General features: G+C 38.8%; 1 protein-coding gene across 3 annotated transcripts in view; it reads right to left on the reverse strand.

The window, feature by feature from the left end:
- Nucleotides 1–21,548, reverse strand: part of TRPM6 (transient receptor potential cation channel subfamily M member 6) — a 671,614-nt gene that overhangs the window by 298,492 nt on the left and 351,574 nt on the right. For all 3 annotated transcript variants that reach the window (XM_085633062.1, XM_085633061.1, XM_085633064.1), the window contains 3 exons: nucleotides 19,342–19,622; nucleotides 16,614–16,842; nucleotides 792–947 (listed from right to left, as the gene is read on the reverse strand). In XM_085633062.1, the coding sequence (XP_085489188.1) occupies nucleotides 792–947; nucleotides 16,614–16,842; nucleotides 19,342–19,622 (666 nt within the window). The remainder of the gene's footprint in view (nucleotides 1–791; nucleotides 948–16,613; nucleotides 16,843–19,341; nucleotides 19,623–21,548) is intronic.

Below are 21,548 nucleotides of genomic sequence, written 5' to 3' on the forward strand. Positions count from 1 at the left end.
TTTTTGGAGAGCAAACTGGAGGAACTCGAGAACCATTCTCGATGGTCGAATCTATGAATAGTGGGGGTTCCCGAAGGGAGCGAGGGATCCCAAACTCTTCAATGGGTCAATGCGATCATCAAGCAAAAGGTTCTCAGTGAATTTGCTGGAGAACTGCTGAATGTTTATTCCTTTATCTAAATTACTTACATGGACAAGTGCAATCCCTTAACCCCTTGAGTGCCCATGACGAGATGGTCTCGTCATGGGCCGCGGTTGCGATGTGCCCATGACGAGACTATCTCGTCATGAGCCCCGCCCGCTAATGAAACGCCCAGCACAGGGCGTGGAAAGGGCGGGGCACTCAAGGGGTTAAACAAGTTCCCATTGATTTAGCATGATTACAATCTGTTTCACAAATTTGTAGTTTCCAAAAAATGTATGTGGATAATTGTTCTCCCTCTAGGATTTAGTACAATAAGTTATAATAAAAAAAAATTGGGGACGGTTTAGAATAAAAAGCGCCCTTCCCAGTCTGCACAATTAAAGAATGATAGCAATTTTACTCCTATGTAGGATCTTCATACCTCTTTCAATTTACCATTGTATATGCCATTTAGAGCTCAGTTGGAAGAGAGAGCTGACATAAATTGGCAAATTAGTTTTATGGCATTCATTTAGCAAAAACAAGATATCAACTAATGAGAGTATTCGAACACCTGCGAAAATGTATACAGTTGTGTACTCAATAATTTCTGAATTAGTGCAAACTGTAGGCTTTAACAAAAAGTGAGATGTCACATCTTACTAACCAGAGACAGTTCATCTTTAGTATTGCTGAGGCTCGATTCCACATAAAGTCGAGTGAATTGATGGAAGTCCTGTGATTGGGGTATATGAGACATTTCTGCTTTGCTCTTAAATTCCAACATCAAGATGGATGGGGGAAGAAGAATACAGACAATCACCTTTGAAAAAAAAATATAATATTTGTTAAACAAACAGTAGTACATGTTAGACATACAAAAAGCTTAGGAGTGTTCAAAATACCCTCAGACTAAGCAATGACAGAGTTTTAGAATATCCACATGACCCTGGTAGATATAATGAATTTAAATGTGAATCATCTACACAGTTGGTGATTATTTTGAGAATCTGGCATGACTCAAGGCCTATGTAATACACAATTACACATGTTGCTCCTGCATAGCACAAGCAACAAATTATGAAGACGGCTGAGGGTAATTTAGATAAAAACTGCAATTCCAGCCGCACCACCATGCAATTATGACACGGTCAGTATTTATATTTTTTACTCAAACTTCCAAAGCTTGTGTTAGTTTCTGAAAAACCAAATAGCAATGGCCTGAGATGATGGGAGTTTTATTCCAGACTGTGGGAGAAATTGTGGATTTTCCAGACTCCTGTTCCTTTAGCAACCTTATATATGTAAAGATAACTAAGAGGTGAACGCTTAGAAATTATATTTTCCCTTATACTAGCTTTCATAAATCTTCCAGGGCTAACTTCAACACTTCCTTGGTTTCCCCTTCATAATTCATATATTTAGGTGTTCCCTGTTGGAAATTAGTATAATGAGCAGTAGCAGCCCCAACCCCCACCTTTTTCTTGACATGAAGAGTATCTATCAGTCAGAGCAAAGGTCAGCCTGACAGATACTCTTCATGTTCAAGTCATGGAAGCCAGGCGCTATAAATGCATTATATGTGCAGGCGCCTGACTGTCCGAGCTGAACTTTGCTGGGCTAAAAATGTCACAGTCCGGTGGGCATGGCATCTTCAGCCTGGCAAAGCACCTCAAGGACATCCCCTCATGATGAGGGGGAGAGTCAATGATAGCCTCAGACCTGGGTACTTAGGATTCAAGTCGTGAAGTGCCCAGGGCCGAGTGTCTATCAGTGACACCTCATCACAGTCCCACTGACCCCATCCCACTCAATGACGAGAAAGAGTGTGTGCTGTGAATAGGTGTGTGTATGCGTCTGAATTCATAGGTGTGAGTGAGTGTGCATGTGTGAGGCATGCACACCCCCCCGCTCTAATTACTGGCTACCACTAATTATAAGCCCCAGGTATTGGCAAGTAGGAACGTGGTATTCTTTTGCAAAACTCTAGAGAAAAATTTAAATGAAAAACTAGATAGAAAACTATTGTCAATAATACAAAACTAGGTCTAAGGTTAGCCCAAACCCTCCAACTAAAACGTAATGGAAATTTACATGTGAAATTGCAGATTTATGCATCAGACAGTAAGCTCTTACCCTTTGTATCAAGATATACTACCCCATATAGTGACATTGCCACCTATGTCTGTCTACAAAAGTGCCTGTTTTTAAAACATCTGTCTAAAGCATCCTGGTACTTTTATTCTAAAAAACTCTACCCATAAAGTCTTATAGTTTCTGTAGTATCATGTAGAATGTAATTATCTATTCTTGCTATCTCGACTGCTCATTGTTGGTGTGAAGAACTGCTTTCATTTCCTCTTAGGCACTCATTACAAGTGTGTGCTGAATACCGCAACATACTTCTATCTTATTATATGCCCATAGTGTTGGAAGAAATTAACATAATTCCCCGCAGTATCAGCCTTTATGCTTGCATTGTGTGTCATATGCAATAAATACTGCAGACATTTAAAAAAATACATGTAGAGCAAAAATGCATGCCATCTTTACTGTTTCAGACATTTAATGGTTGCTTTATATAACACACACAACTATCCACTTATTTGCACCAGCAGGCACAGAAAAAAATGTATGGGCTAGGGCGTCCTGGCACAGGAAGTAGTACCGGCATCAGAAGTCGTAAGCATGGCTTTGTGTGTGGGTTGATGCTGAAAACACTACTGAAACACCCCACAATGCTGTGTCAGGTAATACGTGATGAAGGTATTGCTGCCTCTCCCACCACCAAAGATATCTGAAACTGTGGAAGAAGATGCTGGGAATCCTGGATCTATCAGGGATCAAACACCTAATATTGCTATATTTTACTACAATACAGGCAAACACAGCTGAAGTTATTTTGCAGTTAAAAGTGGCTAGATTTGAATGGTGCAGCAGGTGCAGCAGGTGCAGTGGCACCGGGGCCAAAAGCTCTAGGGACCCCACTAAACACAGAATATTGCTAAATTTTACAACTAAACAGGCGGTCACAAGTGTAGCAACTAGCAGACACTAGGGCCATGATTTCAGTGGTGCTGCTGGTGCAGTGGCACCAGCCCCAAAAGTTGTCAGAACTCCTCTAAAACACATAATATTGCTATTACATGAGTTGAATCTATTGATGCCCTCTTTCATTTAATTTTTCAAAATGTTGCTATTACTTACCTGCAATATACCACTAGTAACAGCACAATATATTTCCTTTTTCTACATAAACAAGTCATAACACTGTAACAGACTTTCTGTAACCTGTTTTGTAGAGCTGCTCAGCAATCTACAACTTACAACAACACAGCTTATTATTAATCACATAGGCAAAAACCTAATGCATTTACCACTGCTTCTCTTTACAGAGCACTTGGGGTATGGACAGTCTTGAAGAAAATATAGGCACTATATTTTTACAGGACAATTAACAGTTCTGTTCATTCTGCTTAAGGTGAATTACACTCACTTCCACCAGTGAGGATATATCGGGCAGAGGTCAACCCCATTGCCCATACTTAATGACTCCTTAGTTTTATTAGGTGTTAGGCAGTACCAAGGCCGGCATTAGCGTTGGTGACGCCCAGTGAGACAATATTTTTTGATTCCCCCCCAAAGGCACCTTCTTCTATGGATTTACTCACTACCACCCTCCAAAAGTGTCCCTCTTCGCACCATTGCTCCTCACATGTATTTAATTTATATAGCAATACTCATACCAGTGTAGGGTGTCAGAACACTACGTCAAACATACATTATACAGAGACAACGAATCGTACGTGTACAAATCAGTCTATAGGTAATGTTACATAAAACAATGATGATTGCAAGGTGTAGGAATCACATGTCATCCATACTACAAGGTAGAATATTTTACGAGTATTTGGTCTGGCAAAGCACAAACTCCAGATATAAGATTGGCTTTACTAATAAGAATGTATTTCTACCCAAACTAACCCTATTTGCAACATTAAGATAATGAAAGATTGAGAAAAAACAGGGTTTCAACCCTATGCCTTGTAGTTTGAATGGATCTCTTTGATGACAGTTCATAGGTCACTGTGCTATATTAGGATTGTAACTTATGAACTGCGCGTCACCAAAGGATCTCTGTGACAGAAGTAGTAACCCACTGATTTATTCACATAAAATACACTTTTGTGATCTGTATGGCTCTTTGTAGCAGGACTATTAACCCTCTTAGCCACTTTTTGATGAGTCAGAACTGCCGCTAGACAAAACTCTCTCTTCAACAGGAACACTATTCAGCTATCATAACATTTTTAATGTTGCCTAAAAGTTGTCGGACACACAAGTAACTCTGCAGCAGGTGCTTTTAAACCCATAAGTTATTTCTAAAAACAGCCCACCTCCGAATTCAGTGCAAGATGCGGCTGCACCAGCAGGTTGCATCACTCTAGAGCTGGCCCTGGGCAGTACACTGGTAGCTCGAGGCCTACTAGTGGACAAGTCTTTCCTGGAGAAAAAAATAGCCCAACCAGCAGTGTCTTATGATGAGACAGATGACTATCAATCGACGGGGTTTTGATTGGGTGGCTTTTATGGGACATGAGTTATCGTTTTGTTGGGAGAAAAACAAATTGGTGATGACTAGTATTAACCAGAGGCCACATATATGCAAGTATCTTTGCTGCATCAGAATGCTTAAATATCTTAGGTCAGCTGGCAGCGAGCTATGTCACCAATGAGAGTAAGCAATTGACATCACATTTGATCAAATACTGTGGTATATTTAAGTAACAATACAAGCAGCAAAAGAATTTCTGAATAAGCATGTTTATACTCAACTAGTGCCAGTAAAGCAAGTTGCGTTTGGTGCTCACTTCCACGTTCTCTTGGTTTAGCGGTCTGTGTTCGAAGACCTACTGTCACCAATACATTAAAATATACACATATATTTGGGTTTGGTTTATAAGAGGCTTTGGGTCAGTCCCTTGCTTTTGATTGCATGTCTTTCATGTCTGTCTCATGTCCTGTCTAAAATACTTGTTTCTTATTCGATGTCTTTCCTCCCTATTCACTATTTGTCCCGCCTCCTCCTCCAGAGTATTTCTTCTTTACCATGTTTTAAGTGCATGACTTGTATCCTTTCACTTATTACATTTAACAAACTACTTTTTTTGTTCTGCTTCTAGCACTCTATAGGAGTGCTTGTGTTTTGCTGCTCACTTCATCTATCTCTTTATGCTGCTTCTCCTTCACACCCCGCACTCTCCATGTTGCTCTTCCATTTCAGCTCTCATTGCTTTCCCCACCCTTCCCAATTTTGCTGTTTTTTGTAAACCCCCCCTCCATTGCTCTCATGCCCTTTTCTGTTTGTTGCTGACAGCACTGTTCCCCCTGCCACTTTGCTCCTCCACTACTACTGTGTCCATCCCATTTATTGGTAATTATTACTTGGTAACTGTTTGTGAGGGCCAAGCAGCTAAAATCTGCCGCTGGGGCACTCATTTAAAAAAAGAATTTGCATTCACCCACCTTCCACCTTTTATTTATGTTTTTAAATTTAAGTGTGACCATCATCTTGGAACAGTGAATAAAAAGAGATAAAATGCCCACCGTGTCATGATGTGTTCACACACATGCCTATTGGCGCATGTGCGCATTTATGTCATCAGGCAACAGCCACTGTAGAGTCATGACGCATATTTGCATGCCTGATGATGCAAGCATGCATATACATTATCCCTCTGTTTTTTGCCAAAGATCTTCAGCATGAGCAAAAACCACTGGCAAAGGCAATAGGAGTACAGGTGAGACTGATTAGCTTTGAAAATGATTGGCACCTATGCCTTTTTTCAGAGATTCATCAGCAACTGCTATAGAAATACACAACCACTACCTGGTGGCTTTGATAATATGGACCATTTTAGCATAGCCCCTCAGTTGTTTGAAAGTCACAACAGATCACCAATTACATTCATAAAACAGCTCTCTTCTCCCTATTAACATATGGCCATAATTGATACAACTAAGCATGTCCGTTCCTGTGATGCTGTAAGACTGCATGCAATAGACACATATCAAATGAGTATATCTGTGTCAGTGCTATCCATTACCTGGCCTCACAATTGCTCTTTTCTCAGACTCAGAACTGTTCCCTGGAAATTGGCCAGAAGTTATTGTCAAGTGAGCTCACTGTAGTTTCAAAGGAAAAGTAATATTATAATATTTCTGAAAGTGCCAGCCTGAAGGAGCGAGGTTTTTCCTCCCCACTACGTGTGTAATAGACAGCTCTACATTAGGCACAGCTGAACATCCTGCCTCACTTCCACCAGAACAGGCCAGAAAGATGTTTGCAAAGTTTTTCAATTTTCATCCCATGGTAAAAGAATTGAGTATTGATGCATGAAATATTTGTCATGGAAAAAACAAATTGACTATTTTTGACAAAATAATAGCTGTTGGAGGACTACACCGATCTTAACAGATCTGATCCAAAGGAACTATAACATGCTTAAACATTACAGGCTCTCCATTAATATAGGTAGTCAAACGTGTGCATTTATTACTGGATTGCCACATCACAAGCCACACCACTAAACAGTTCCTTCCAGTGTGCAGTTGGCATCGATGTGACTCCAGATTTGGTGATACATTTATCGGCCTTTTGCTACATTGATTGTAGTCCTCACATTGCTCCCAATTTTACACAACTGTAATTTAGTCAGCAGCTTTGCAGCTACTACCTACCTACAAATTGCCTACCAGAAGTTCAGGTCGAACTGAGCTGTCTCTAAGTAAAAGGTGTGATACATATTAAGCGCTATACCCCAATTTTCAGTGCCAAGAAAAACTTCACTGTGAAATGGACCCTCTTACTATCAGATGGTTAGATCGCTCCCTAGCTCCTTTTGATATGTTCTAATCAGCAACTACAAAGCACAGTTTTGAGAAACTGGGTTGTTGGTCCAATTGAGGATGACCCCTGTTCAAGCAACAGCCACAATCCATGTCAAGGTGAACTACAAAAGTGACTAAATTAGCCTGTGCTTAACCCTCTGGTAGCTTGGTATAAAGCAATCAGGTGTAATTTAGAGGCAATATGTAAAGTATTTAAGTAGCACATATACATTAAAAGGTGAAAACACATTACATAAAAAATCCCATACCAATTTTGAAAAATGGTGTGAGTTTTAATAAATTATTTTATACCAAACTGACAAAAATTTAATCAGTAGAACCAGAGTTACGAATTTTTAAAAGTTTAAGGTAAAAAAATATCGGCTAAAAGATTTAAGTGCCAGCCGTGGACATCTAGGTGCATGAGAGTGGGTCATGGTTGAAAAATATGGCCAACCGTGATCAAGCGCAGGTCAGATTCAAGAAGTAGATTGGACACAGTCGGCGCTAACTTTCAGACGTGGAAGAAATTTTGAACAAAATGTTCTGAGAAGGTAAAGTTCAGCAAAGAAAAGCTACAGGCCATGTCGGACTAGGGGGCATTGTCATCGGGGAGCCGCTGGACAAAGATGCACAGTATATTTCAAAATTCGAACTTAGGGCCTGGAGGATCTTGTCCCACATTCACATTTCTGTTGGTTTACCCGCTCGCCTACTAGGCAGTCCGCCTGCTATATTCTGATGTTGGCGGGTCTATGGAAGATAAATAATCCGTCTGAGTCCCGCCGACTCTGCCACATTTTTCCACCCGTGTCAACGATATCATGGGCAAAAGGGGCTGTTGGAGGAAGTTGAGTCAATTTTTTCGCCGGGCAAATTACGATCTCCCTTCCCATCGATGTAACTGTGGCGAGTAAACCTCCACACCTTAGTTGGCGGTTTCAAATGGATATAAGGTAGAAACTTACCTTTTTTTCTGTTTCCCAATTCCTTTTCGCCACAAACCCGATCAGGCAAGTTCCCTCTTTGCTACTGCTACTTGACTACAAAGCAAATCAACCCCATGATCGCCAGAATCGCAGGTAAACGTCTATTTTACTTGTTTCCGTTTGAATTGTTTGTTTGCATTAGCTCTGGACTAATGCATTTTGAAATCTCTCTTGTCAAGAAATAATTTTCCAATATGAAATGCATATGTGTGTAATGTTGTCGAAATTTAAAGAAACACACCTGTATTAAATTAATTCTATTATTGTCAAATTTGGTGCAAGCTTCCTTTGTGATAATGGACACTTACATAAAAATTACATTAAACAAGATACATAATGTGTTCATACAGGTGTGTTTCCTCATTTTTCGTAAACTATCAAATTATAAACATATGCATTATACATTTTATTACTTATCTAAATTTAAAATAATTTAGTAATTGCACTAGACAATGTAAAAGGTTTCTTTTTAACATACATGTAAAATCAGTGTTTGTCCTAAACTGAAATCATTTTATTTATTTACGTAACATTTCTCCTTGTCTAGTGCATTTTGTGTAATTCTTGAAATGTTCATTATCTTATTTTTCATCAGGTGTAATGCATATGTGTTTATTTATTCACTTTTTAATGTTAAATAAACACACCTGTATTAACACATAAAGACTACATTTTCAATAGTTTTTTTTGGTGTATGTGTCCATTATCATGATGAATGCTTGCACCAAACTTTTTATGTCCATTACAATCTTTTTTTACTAGCGTAAGGACTTTACAAATAAGACATTTAAAATAACTGTTGTATTTCCTGTAATAATTGTTAACAGAAATATGTAATTCACATTTTCATCATGAACAGTTTTATGAATCATAGAATTGTAAATGAAAAATAATGTTAGGACAAACTTTGTAAAATTTAAAATCTTTTATTAATAAATGAGATACTTCTCTCAAAAATATTTTATTCAATTTAAAATATTAAAGAGGAACAAAAGGCTTTCCCATAAGGACAGGTTGTTGTTTTGTTGCATCCTAAACATAATCCAAAGGGCAGATAAAGCTAGATAGTGGTATTTGATTTAGGTATAGGCGCCGCAGAGACTATATCACTATGATGAAACCCAATATCTAACGGTGCTATAAGGTGAGGAGAACCACCCTACTCCTCAGGATAGGCCTCAGCCTTCTGTAAACTGTGACACTCCTTAGCACACGTAGTATTCATGAAATAACATAAGTATGTAACGTGTTTCCACCGAAAATAGACAAATTAATATGCAAGAAAATACATATAAAATTTTCTATCTTCTTTCTTGTTTTCTTTATTTGGTGCAAATCTTCCAATAGTTCATTACAGCCAACACGTGTTTCGTCGCAAAATGGGGAAGTTGTCCCGCGACTTTCTCAAGGCTATTTTCCATGTAGCTGTAGATTTTCTTGAGCGGTGATAATTCCAAACCGCAAAGGATTCTGGTGTGGCAGCGTCTATATTTCGAAAATGATTCTCTGGTTCCTATAAGTCCAGTTCTAAGAATCTTCTGGCTCATGTGATGTATATCGTAAATATCATTTGTGATGCCGCTGTGTGTCTCGTAGCTGATTATGCTCGAACGAATCCAAAGGGTAACCTCCTCAGGAAAGGGCATCTATTGAGCACAGAGCGGGCACCTCAAAGATCTATATTGGGAGTGGTGGGTTTAGGTTTGACAGTGGTTAAGGACAAGTAACGTGAATTAGGGAGGAGGAGTGCGGGTAGGAGGGGTGGGAGACGATTGGGTTTTGAAGGTAGAGAGAACTGGAGTGTGTGATGTGTGTGTGTCTGTATGTTTGGTAGTTGCATGTGGGTTTGGTGTATGGTATGTATGTTTGGATGAGTTTTTTTTTGGCAGGTGTTTGGCATTCGGGTGAGTGTGTATGTTTGGTTTTGTTTGGTGTTGTTTTGTGTGTAGGTGTGCTTTTGTGAGAGTGTGTTGGTTTGGATGAGTGTGCTGTTGAGGTGGTTAATGTGGTTGTGATGCTTGTGGGTGTGCTGGTTGTTGTGGGTGTGCTGGTGATTGTGGTGGTTGTGGGTGTGGTGGTGGTTGTGGTGCCTGTGGGTGTAGTGTCAATAATGTGTGTTTCTTTGTGTTATTTTGTGTGTTTCTGTTTATGTGTGGGATTGTGCTGCTTCTGTCTGTTGGAGTGGGTGCCTGCAAAAAAGTAAGTGTGTCAGCATACACTTTTACTTACATGATACATTTTAAGTCATCAAACTTTGGTTTATGAAACAAATACTATGAATTCAATAACATGACAAGATAATGACAACATATTAAATTCAAATCAAAACCATTTCATAACATAGAGATTGATAAATACATAACACTTTGGGATATGTGAATTCTGAAAGAAAAGAGAGAATGACCAAAATAACATTGCAATATTATTTTCCCCAAAAAAATCAAGGTATCATGGTAGTTGTAGTTATTTCAATTAAACATTGACAACACTTGCAAAATTGTAAGATAAACATACATAGTAAAAATATCCAGTAAAAATGAACAGGCATTTACATTAGGAAAACACATATATGAATTTGATATTAGGTGAAAAAACACTTACAAGCACCATAACATCATGTGAAATATAATGGAGATTGGCACCGGTAATCTTAAATACAATTAACAACATTAAAACAAACAAACATAGAAGGCAAAAACAAAATAACACCAAGAAAAACACACATATTGATAAAACATATTAAGAATTGGTAAAAGGTTAGAAACAACAATAATTTTCTAAATGAAACAAAAAAATATTCTTTATATATAGGGTTATATGTTTTACAAAGGTGCAAAACACATAAGCAACAGTTAAATTAAAAGCAAAAATGAAATTTAAGTTTAGTGACACATTCAAAAGTATAACTTATCAGTCTCCACCCCACCAGAGATTCCTGTCAAGCCTTCAGGATGTAGGATCTGCAAGACCTTCTTCTACAGGAAAATAGGTTCTCTGGGACTCCAAGTGCAGTCTCCCCCAAAGGGTGTTCCAACTCTTCCTTATTTCCTCCTGTGTGCGCAGGTTGCTTGATACAGAATTCACTCTATCAACTATTCTGGCCCACATTAGCCTTTTCTGAGACATAGGGCCCGATTACTATGGCGGCAGGAAAGGCTCCAAACGTTATTCGATTCATTCGAATCAGATTCGGAAGCCTTGTTTCTGACCGAATTGAAAAAGAAATGAAGAAAACCAAATATAAATTGTCTTCACTGAAAAACTGCTCAGGAACAATGTTTTGCTGCAGTGGAATGGCAAATGATCATGGTCTGAAATGGAGTGTGTTTTCTAGTGTGCTATGCAGGTGAACACAATTAGCCAAAACACATCAGGTGTATTATGCTAGCATCCATCTGAAAGCCACAGGAATAGTACAATATAGAACGTGTCCCGCAACGGAATCCCTCCGTCAGCAATCCACCACCAGTACAATGCCAGCAGAACTGTGAAATCTAAATATGCTCAGGGCAATCCTACGACCCTGACGGCGACGGAGTACTGTTAGCCAGCAGAGGAGTCTGCAGGGTTGACAGAGGTGAGCCGGTTATGCAGAGGAAAACACTCTGTCAACTAGGATGGATGATAAACCAGCCCACATCTAACTATGGCGATCACAAAGCCGTCAACTCGACAGAGTAGTTGTAAACTCCACCACGGAGGGACAATGGAGTCCCACCAAGATCTAAATCAGGCCGTAGTCTCTTTTTGGAAGTCAAAAATCTTCAGCGGGGCAAAGCTGGAGGCTGTAGCTGACGAGAGTTCCAGTAGGCTGGATACCTCTTCACCGAGAGACCGCTGAACAAGATTTGCTGCTGCAGAGAACAATGTAGTGGGAGTTACAACAAAGTCAGGCCAGCCGGCGATGCACCTCGGGCGAATAAACAACCAGGTTGGTCCTATTTACCTTTGGTTTTCAGAGCAGTTTTTACCTAAACCCTACGTTTTGGATTTTGGATATCTGAGCACCTTTAGCACCACCAGGAAGTGTCCAGGACTGGAAGGGCACCGCTTGGGTGGTTAGGACTCACTCAGGGTTGGTTCAGATGCGAGTTCAAGATGGTGGAAGTCTTTTATGCCCCTTTGGCTCTTAACAGGAGGACAGGAAAGTAGCCCTAGAAGTCACTCTCATAGTCCGGGGTTCAAGCGATGAAGCATGTCTTCAGCAATACAGTAGGCTTCTGAGGGTTCAAGGCAGACTCCAGGCAGCAAAGCAGACCTTCCAGGTGCAGCAAAGAAATCCTGTGGATTACACAGCATGCCACAACAGCAGGCTGTGCTCTGAGAGTCCTTTCACAGGTCCAGAAAGTGAACTGAAGAGTGGGTCTGAGGGTCCTATTTGTATATCTAGTGCCTTGTTTGAAGTAGCAGAACTTTCTAGAAGTTTTCCATTTAAGTGCTTGGAATTTCCTGAGTCCCGTGCCCTTGCTCCAAGCTGACTGCAGCGACAATGCAGTGGCAACAAATCATTTGAGTGAAGGCAGAGCACAACCTATTTAGTTGCAAGTGGGTCTTTGCCTATCTGCACCCCTCCATCCTGCCAGCAGATGACCCATTCAAGCACACCTAGTCCATCAATTGTGTGACTGTCTGGGAGGATTTAACAAAGTCCAACTGCCAACTACACCCAATCATGTGACCTAGCACAAGCTATCAGCACCAACTAGCAAAGGGCAGGAAAGTGTTAATATTGTTAATTTCGAACCATTGAGGTGACCGGATGACAGATGCCACCACATAGTTAAGCAAGAATTTAATTTTCTTTGTTAGTTATCAGACATTTGTTTGTCTAGGGTCAAGAAATCACAAAAAAAGTATGTTTGTCCTGAGGATGGTCTCAACCGTGTGACACAACGAAGACCGAAACGTTGACGAATAGTCCATTCTTCTATATAGCGGTTGTTAAATTAACTACAATTTGAGTGCTGAATCCTATGTTTAGGACAGACTCTTTGTTTACTTAGAGGACGATGGATATATACATTGACAACTAAGACAGTGTCTTATATTCAACCTTTAATGTTCTTCGGTTGTCACTGTTTGTTGCAATTATTTGTTGTTTTTTTGTACCCCTATATATTGTTCCTAAATGACTGATTTATTTATTGTATGTTATTTGAAGTATAAACATTTTCTACATTTGATCACCGGTTGTTGCAATTAATTTGCCATTAGAGAGAAGAAGAAATCTTTTTATCATAATCAATTGCAAAAAATAGTTTCTAATTGTTATTAAATATCACTCCACAGATGTAAGAAAATAAATATTTCAAATTACTTGTTATTCAAACAAATCCCTTGTAGGCATCTTTACCTTTCTAACTTAATAAAAGTGACATTTTGAAAATTGTTATTTAAAACCCAACTTTACTATTAAAGAGGTTTTTTAATGACAATTTAATTGATACAAAACACAAAGGGCCCGATTCACAAAAGTAATCTCAGACAAAATTGTAACTTTACGACTTTCGGTATTCACAAAGGGCATTTAGGAGTAGTGAAGTTAGGATTTTGGATAACTCAGGTATCTACATTTATTACAAGTCACCCAGATAAGATAAAAACACAGTAGTACTCATTAGTGCTGTTAGAGAATGCTAGAGGCTGATTAGGGAGCTCACAACACTAATCTGGAATACATATTATGGCTCCTGAAGATATGGGGCAGTAGTTGGTGTCCTCTAGGGTGTATCAGTTCATATGCTAGGATAATTTAATATATACCCGAACCCTAAAATATCAAGATCTCCCTGAATCAGATTGAGCCCGCCCAAATATATCACCATTCTTGGTGTGGAAGCTAATGATGAAGCATATCGCATTATATCTGTGAGTGAGAGCCCTTTTGTAACCTAACTTGGCTTTTCTACCGGGGTGACGGAACTGGCCATCTTCAATTGCTCCTACTAGTAATTGGAACCTTATCCTTTTTTATTAGGATTCTATTATAGGGTGATGATAAAGCTCTACTAATAATTGTTCTTATACCCCTTTCCCATGATAGGAATGGGAACAAATCACCCCCAGATTTGTGGGGGTGCTGAGGAAGGGTCTTCAAAACAGAAAAATGTTTTCCCAACAGAGAAAAGGAGGTGCAATGGTACAGCGGGCTCTACTCCCTCTGAGCGTATTTTACACTATGCACTTTACGCACAAACATTCCCAGTAGTACACTTTCCAGGCGTTCTACTTGGAATGTTTGTTAATAATTAAAGTAGTAGATCTGCACTCATATAGACGCACTGCTACAGGGGCAGATTTACAACTTTGCTAGTGAATTACACCCTGAGTATTCACCTCTATCATTGATTGACTTACTGATGACTAAAAGAAGGTTTTGGCAAATGTATTCACCTCGATATTATAAAGGTACCAAACAAGAATCATTCTAACACATACTTTACTCTAACACTGATGGAAATGAAACAAGATCACAAATAAGACAGGAAAGTGATTAAACTCACCAATGCAACATATCTGGGAATTTTGAGGCCATATAACATTCAAAAAAGTTTTTCTAACAAAGCATATTAGTCACAGTCTAATGCATTTCATCTCAGAAGAAGATTTCATACAATAGCACCCTTTATTAAAAACAATTGTTTCAATGTATGCCAATACTGATTAAAAAAATGAATCAGTTCTCTACTGATTTGTTTTGACTTGGTTTCTGAAGATCAGCTCATTGGTTTGGTGAAACAAAGCAATTTCTCTGGCTCTTTACTAGCCCCCACTCTGGCCGCCATTTTCAGATGCCTTACTTTCTTGTCTGTCAATTCAATCCATCCTGGAGACCTACTGCACTTTTTATTTCAGTCAAGCTCTGTTTCAGAATTCCTAAAGAAGTTGTCAAAATAAACCAGACAGTCCTTAAAGATCTCTCAACTTATTTTGTCATTTCAATCCTACCATTCATTATAAACGTCTTGAGCTGGCCAGGTTAATGAATGGGAATGAGAAATAATTCTACCTACTGAGAGGAACTATGTTGATTCTACTTGACCTAAGAATGACATTTGGTATGGCGGTTGATGAAATTGTGTTGTGAACATTTAAAGATCTTGTGCTCACTTGAATGCCCTAATTTTTCCTTTTCTCACTGACAGAAAACACATGGTGGCAATGCTCTCTCCATTTCCTTTTGTTGTTTAGTGGAACAGAATCTCTTACACTAAGCACAGTCTCTTTTCATTCTCTTTCACCATTTCTCTTTTGTGAAACTGATCAAATGATTTGGGGTACATCAACATTTATAATACAGAGCTTACATTGAAGTTGTAAACATTGGTAGTTGAAATGAAAACAACACAGCCCATTGCTGCTGTGCCAGTACATTGCTGCTACAGAAATTAAAAGCAGAGATGTGGAGGACAATCATTCATCATGAAAATAACTCTGGGGAATGTTGAATTTCCACTGTCTTTTAGCACCTAGAGGCCACTTGTGGTGAACATCTCTACTTTGTAAGATGGTTATAATACCTTGATAGTTAATGCTCTATCCTGCCAGACCTTAAATGCCCAATTAAATGAGCTGATTAAATACATAGTGTAAAGAAGAATATATGTATGAATAGAATTATTTATGTGTCACTGAATAACAAATAATTCAGATTTAATTGATGCATGACTATGAAAGTCTGCCACTGAAACTTTAAAGTAGCCTTAAAGCATTCTGCTCTTATCTTACATCACACAATATAGCATGCATTACTAACACCCTAGAGATGAAAACATTATATAATTCATGACTGTAAGCTGGGAAACATTTGTCACCTCAATAATTTGAGTGGCAATAACATCTTAAACAACAAAATTATCCACATCTTTCAATTATGTTACTTTGGAAGCTTCATGGCTAGAAACATCATAAGTCAAGCAGGTTCATCTTGAATTCCACACCAGAGACATTAATGTACTCAGTCAGCCTTCAACCCTTCCATTGTATCAAAGGCCACACTCAGTTGCTCATCCTCTAAAAGCAAAATCACATATTGTGAACCAAACTAAAGAACTTAATGAATCCAAACTCACGTGTAGTTCATTGGATATTTCCATTCCAGTTCAATGTATAGTGTTTGTGAGTCACTTATTAATGCATTGTTAAACATTTCCAACATTTCATGACATTTTCAGAATGAGCTTATAGTTTCAATCCATTCATTAGGAAAATAATTGTTAATGTGATTTAATGATTATTTTACTATATTGAAAACTAAAGAACTAATATATATTTTCAGAGAGATATTGGATCATAAAACAATTCTTCACAATATGCTGGCTCATGTCTATGATCAGTGACAAATGTTGTCTCCCAAAAGAAATTATCCAGGGTTATTACGGTTAGTATTTTGTGGGGACTTTTAAAAGTCACATATAAATCAGTACCTATTTGAAATACAAAGGACAGGGTTTTCAAAACAATCTTGGAAGCACCATGGAGTAAACCCACAATTGTGCCTGTTAACAATGTTGTGTTTGGTAATAATAGCACTTGGAGATTTGTTTTTGGGAATTGATCACTCACAGACCAATGTTTAGTAAAGGATTCAATGCACTACAAAGACGTACCTTAAGCCAGGACTTCTTCCGCATTTTAAGGCGCCCCATCCACATATCAGTGAGCAACATTTGTGTGCATGTGTGAGACACAAAGGGTCTTAGTGCTGAAGAAACAGCTAGCTTCAGACATGTTGAATTACTCCAATTTTTTAGTTCATATGTAAGGAGCTTCATAGCCATCTGCTCGTTTTGTTTGAATGCCTTGTCTAAGAGGTCCAGAGCAAGCTGACCAAATTCCCTATAAAAAAAAATATAACGGCAGACATCAAAAACCATGAATATTAATTGAACTCATCTCTCATCAGACAATTTGGAAGTATAGATGTTCAGGTACAGAACAGATTTATAGTGTGGCGAATTACATTTCTCATGCTCTCATTTGAAACAGTGTTCTTCCAAAAGAGTTGAAATATAACAGGATAGGTTAGGCATGTCTTATTAGGAAGACCTCATTATTTTTCCTTAATTACCCCATACATTTAACTATTGACATTCCAAGTATATTTTGACCTTAACTGTGATTTGATAGTTGGGTTGGAGAGTAGGGAAGAAGCTGGACCTGTGGATAACATCACATCTTTGAATGCTCTGAATATTTCTTTCCATAAGTTGACCATTGAATGATAGATAATTAACAGGGCATGGGTGAGAATGAATATTCCACCCTACAACAGCAGAAACGCAGGTATTTGCATCAATACTGGACAAGGTAGATGTCTGCCTCATCATCAGTCTCCATTTATTTGGGGGCTTCTATACCATTCGCTATAAGAAACCTGCCTTTTCTGCATGGCTCCCCCAGACTGTTCACCTTCTTCCAGAAACTCTTTTTGTAGGACTTAAAACTCTGTAAAGTGCCTGTGCTTCCCCTTTAAACATAGTTAAAATGCCTTATTTCCTAATTGACAAATTTAACTTGCCCATAGGTCCCTAGTATATAGTGTAGAAAATGTAGGGCCTGGGAGTTAAATGCCACCTGTACACTGCAGAAACTATTGTACCTTCTACGGAGTGGGCATGTAAAAATGGACACAAGCCTACTATTGTAACCTGACTGCTGCAGTATAAAACCTCCAATGACAGGAAAAGACCTCCCTTTTAAATATAAGTAAATCACCGCTATGCAGGCCTTGTAGCTCACAAAGTAGGGTACAGGGTTTTTACAAATGGAACATGTAAAAAAATAATGTAACCATGCCCTTACAGTGACAAGGCTCGAAAAACAATTTTTGTGTGGCAGGACTGGCTGTTTTATGCGTAACATATTAAAATATTAATACAGCTATCTCTGGTTTGGAACCATCTAGTCAAATAATAAAGCCACTATTATTAATAGTTATTAAAGGTCAAATTCAATGGTGAAGTTGGATTTTTAATAAGTAATAATGCATTAATAAATATTAAAAAACAAGTAACATTTAAAAAGTTTGCTTCACCCTGCATGACACTCCAGGAGGCTAATTTGCTTTAGCTCTCCAGCAAATCCACAGCCTGTACCTAGCCTTTAATGAGGTGTGTAACTCCTCCCAGGGCCACACAACAGACCACTTTGATTGACAGTTCACTTGAATGGGCAGGGATGACTTCTATGAGCTCAGCTGGACATTCAGCATGAGGGCTGCTGCCTCTTCTATTGGCAGAACAGTGTCAAATCCTACCTGAAAGGCCTGTATGAGGCATGTGCAAAACGTTTTCACCTTTGAGAGCGATTAAACATGACTAGACCACAATTCTCGTGTATCCCCTGCCTGGCTGCTGAAGGACCCTACATACCTCATTGATGTATGTTGGACAGCTACATTTGTGGGATTTTCTCGAAGATGGCTGAACCAAAAATTAATCATACACGAAGAAGGCAATAAAATAAGAATACCCCGAGGCAATTTCTAAATATGTTATATAATCAGTCAACCTACTTTCGATTTTCTTAAATAAATATCCCTGTGGCAATTTCTACTCAAATCACTACTTTTGGAACTTCTCCTAGAATTGTCCTCTCTGCTTTGACCATTCCGCCCTAAATTTGGCAGGATCAAAGGGAGTGCACTTTGAGTCTGTACTTTGAATTTTAATTCCTTTTTTGGGAAACATGGTGCAGATTGTTCAAGGAGAGCACAAACATTATTTAAAAAAAAGCAACTTTCCCTACATCATATTTTTTCAGCATTAACGACATAGGCAAAAAACCCCACAAAATCTATAATTCACGGAACTGATATCATATCTGTGATTTCTTACCTGTGCATTTATGATTAATGAGTGGTACACAGTTTAAGTGGCTCACTTTGATAACATACATGCATTTTGTAAGTTAACAATGTTACATGAATTTTAATTCCTTTTATTAAAATAGCTTTCCTTTGTACAACTACTCATTTTCTCCTTGCTTCTCACTTTTCGTCCAGCTCCAGCGATACACGACTATCACAGATGTTTATTCCATTCTTTTCTATTCTATTCTGCTCATTTATATCCTATTCTTTTTAGTCACATAAAAATGTAATCTTATGTTACTCATTACACTTGGCTAAAGAGTAGCGTTCATTCACCGAATTCGCATTAAAACATTCCTATTTGTATAATAGCTTCATTTAGTAGTGTTGATATTTTGCAAAATAGTACTACTGTACATCATCACTTAACTGACAGTTGTGAAAAATGCATTTCATTGGACAGAGAGAAAAATTTCTAACCATTATATGATCTTTATTAACTGAAGTGAAGGGAGAACTCCTACTTTGAGTACTTCTTCAACTCTTCAGAAGTGTCATCCACCATGTTACTCTGCTTTGCTTCATGTGCCATCGCCCGGTACAGTTTGCATGCCACCACTGCCTTGACCATAGCCTCCTCTCCGTGCTGCCAGAAGAACATTGCCATCTTCTGCCTTTTCATCAATACTGCCCATACCAATAGGTCATTGTAAGGGTAGATAAAGCCTGCAGGCTCATTGTCCTCAGAGAAATTTAATTCCTCTTTTGACTTCTTCCTGGACTTGTGCAGACCAGTGCTCTTTTCCTGAAAATAGATGCAATGCGCATTAGAAAGTTTAAACTAAGTGCGAACTAACCAGACATTGTTTGTTTAAGCAGCCGTTTAAATCTAGAACTCACATGAAAACTGTTGCGACAAATATTAGTGCAAGTGTTCATGAATAAAACACTTTATAGATCTCCCTATACAGGGATCTGGTTTCTGCCCTGTCCACTTAAATGAAATGGTCTTCATTCATGTATCCACCTTTACCTTTGCTCATCACAACTAATTGACTTCCATTTTTATCATCCTTGACCTATATGCTGCCTTCAATACCAGAGTCATCCTAGTACAACTTAATAAAGCAGAGACAGCTCTTATCTGCTTCTTCTCTGACCTCTCCAGAAGCTCATTCTCAGTCACCTGGTGTCCAATCAGTCTAGGTTCAGGCATTCCTTGTGAGGTTGCGTCCCAAGGTTCTGTATTTGGTCCCATGCTATACTCCCACTATGTTTCTTGCCTGAGTAAAATCATCTACTGATTTGGCTTTTGCATATTCACATTTGGGGCAACATATCTTTGATATCCTTAAAGCTCTTTATCACTGCAACTCACTTCATTCTCATTTCCAGTTCATGTAAAACAGAAATCTTCTATTTCCCTGCCTCAAACAACGTCCCTCCCTCTACTACTCTGATTTAATCCTCTCCGACTCCTCACTTGCTATGCCAGTGGCAGAATCTTGGACTCCTCGCCGATTCCCAAATAAGACTGGACTCCTTATTTCATTGAAAGTCAGCAGCCCAATATCAGCAGCATTATATTTGAAAACAAAGGCCCACCTTCCTTCCAGCACTGGAGGAAAGTGCACTTGTGGTGAGTAATCTAAACTACAGCTACAACTTGCTCATGGACCTCATCAAATAAACCCTCATTCCAATGAACAAGTTTATCAACTTTGCAGCGTAACACTTTGTTACACTTCTTGCAATTATCCCATCTCCCCTTGCTTGCTCAAAAAAGCCTGGCACTCAGCTCGCAGCTGATCCCAACACAAACTACTGACACTAGTCTTTAAAACTATGCGTAACATGGCCCCCTGTAAGTTGCCAATATTCCACGTTTCTAAACAGCCTTATAAAGAAATCATATAAATCTGACATCTTAAACATATGGACTAAACATCAGATCCTCCTGATCCTCAAATGTGATAGTTATGCTTTAAATGCATGGCCCCATTTGACAAATCTCCATGAAAGTTTATAAAAAGGTGTTACATTTTGACTAGTTTGTGCATGGAAAGTTTCATGGTGATCCGTCAAGCGGGGGATGAGAAAAAAGAGGCATCCCAAAGCACAAAATCCCCATGCATTTTCCATAGACTTCTTTAAGAAGCGCTACAGCAAAAACTGCTCAACAGAAGTACACCAAATTTGGCAGGAAGCTAGATCTTGGTCAGCAAATTGTGTTTTTTGTGATTTGGTGTAAATCCGTTCAGTCATTTTTATGAAATTAAGGTTTTAAAATAATTATATACCTGGGTCCACAAGAGGCTCGAGAAAATCTTGTGGGAACGCTAATTTAAAATTAGAGCGCTCTGATTGGCCCAGGGTGCTTTTTTCCCTCGGGCCTTCTTGCTCTGGCAAGAGTCAGACTCCCGCAGGAGCAAGCCCTCTGATTGACAGTCAGCAACATGAGAAAAATGTTGTTGGCAGCCATTACAGGACTCGGAGACTTAGGGCCTAATTACAATGGCGATAAACGAGTGTCTGACCGCCATCGCAGCGGGTTGGAAACCGACTGACTTCCTGTCAGCCATTCCTCCCATTAAAAAGCAACTGCATATGTGAATATTCCGTCTTAACCTTGACAAATATCAATTTGTAAAATGACAACACCTATAATATTCTCGTATTTTTGCTTTAGAAATTCCTTCCCTCCTATTTAATGTCCCTAATTTGCTTTTGT

This window comes from Triturus cristatus, chromosome 2_1 (assembly GCF_964204655.1).
Source record: "Triturus cristatus chromosome 2_1, aTriCri1.1, whole genome shotgun sequence".
Lineage (NCBI taxonomy): Eukaryota > Metazoa > Chordata > Amphibia > Caudata > Salamandridae > Triturus > Triturus cristatus.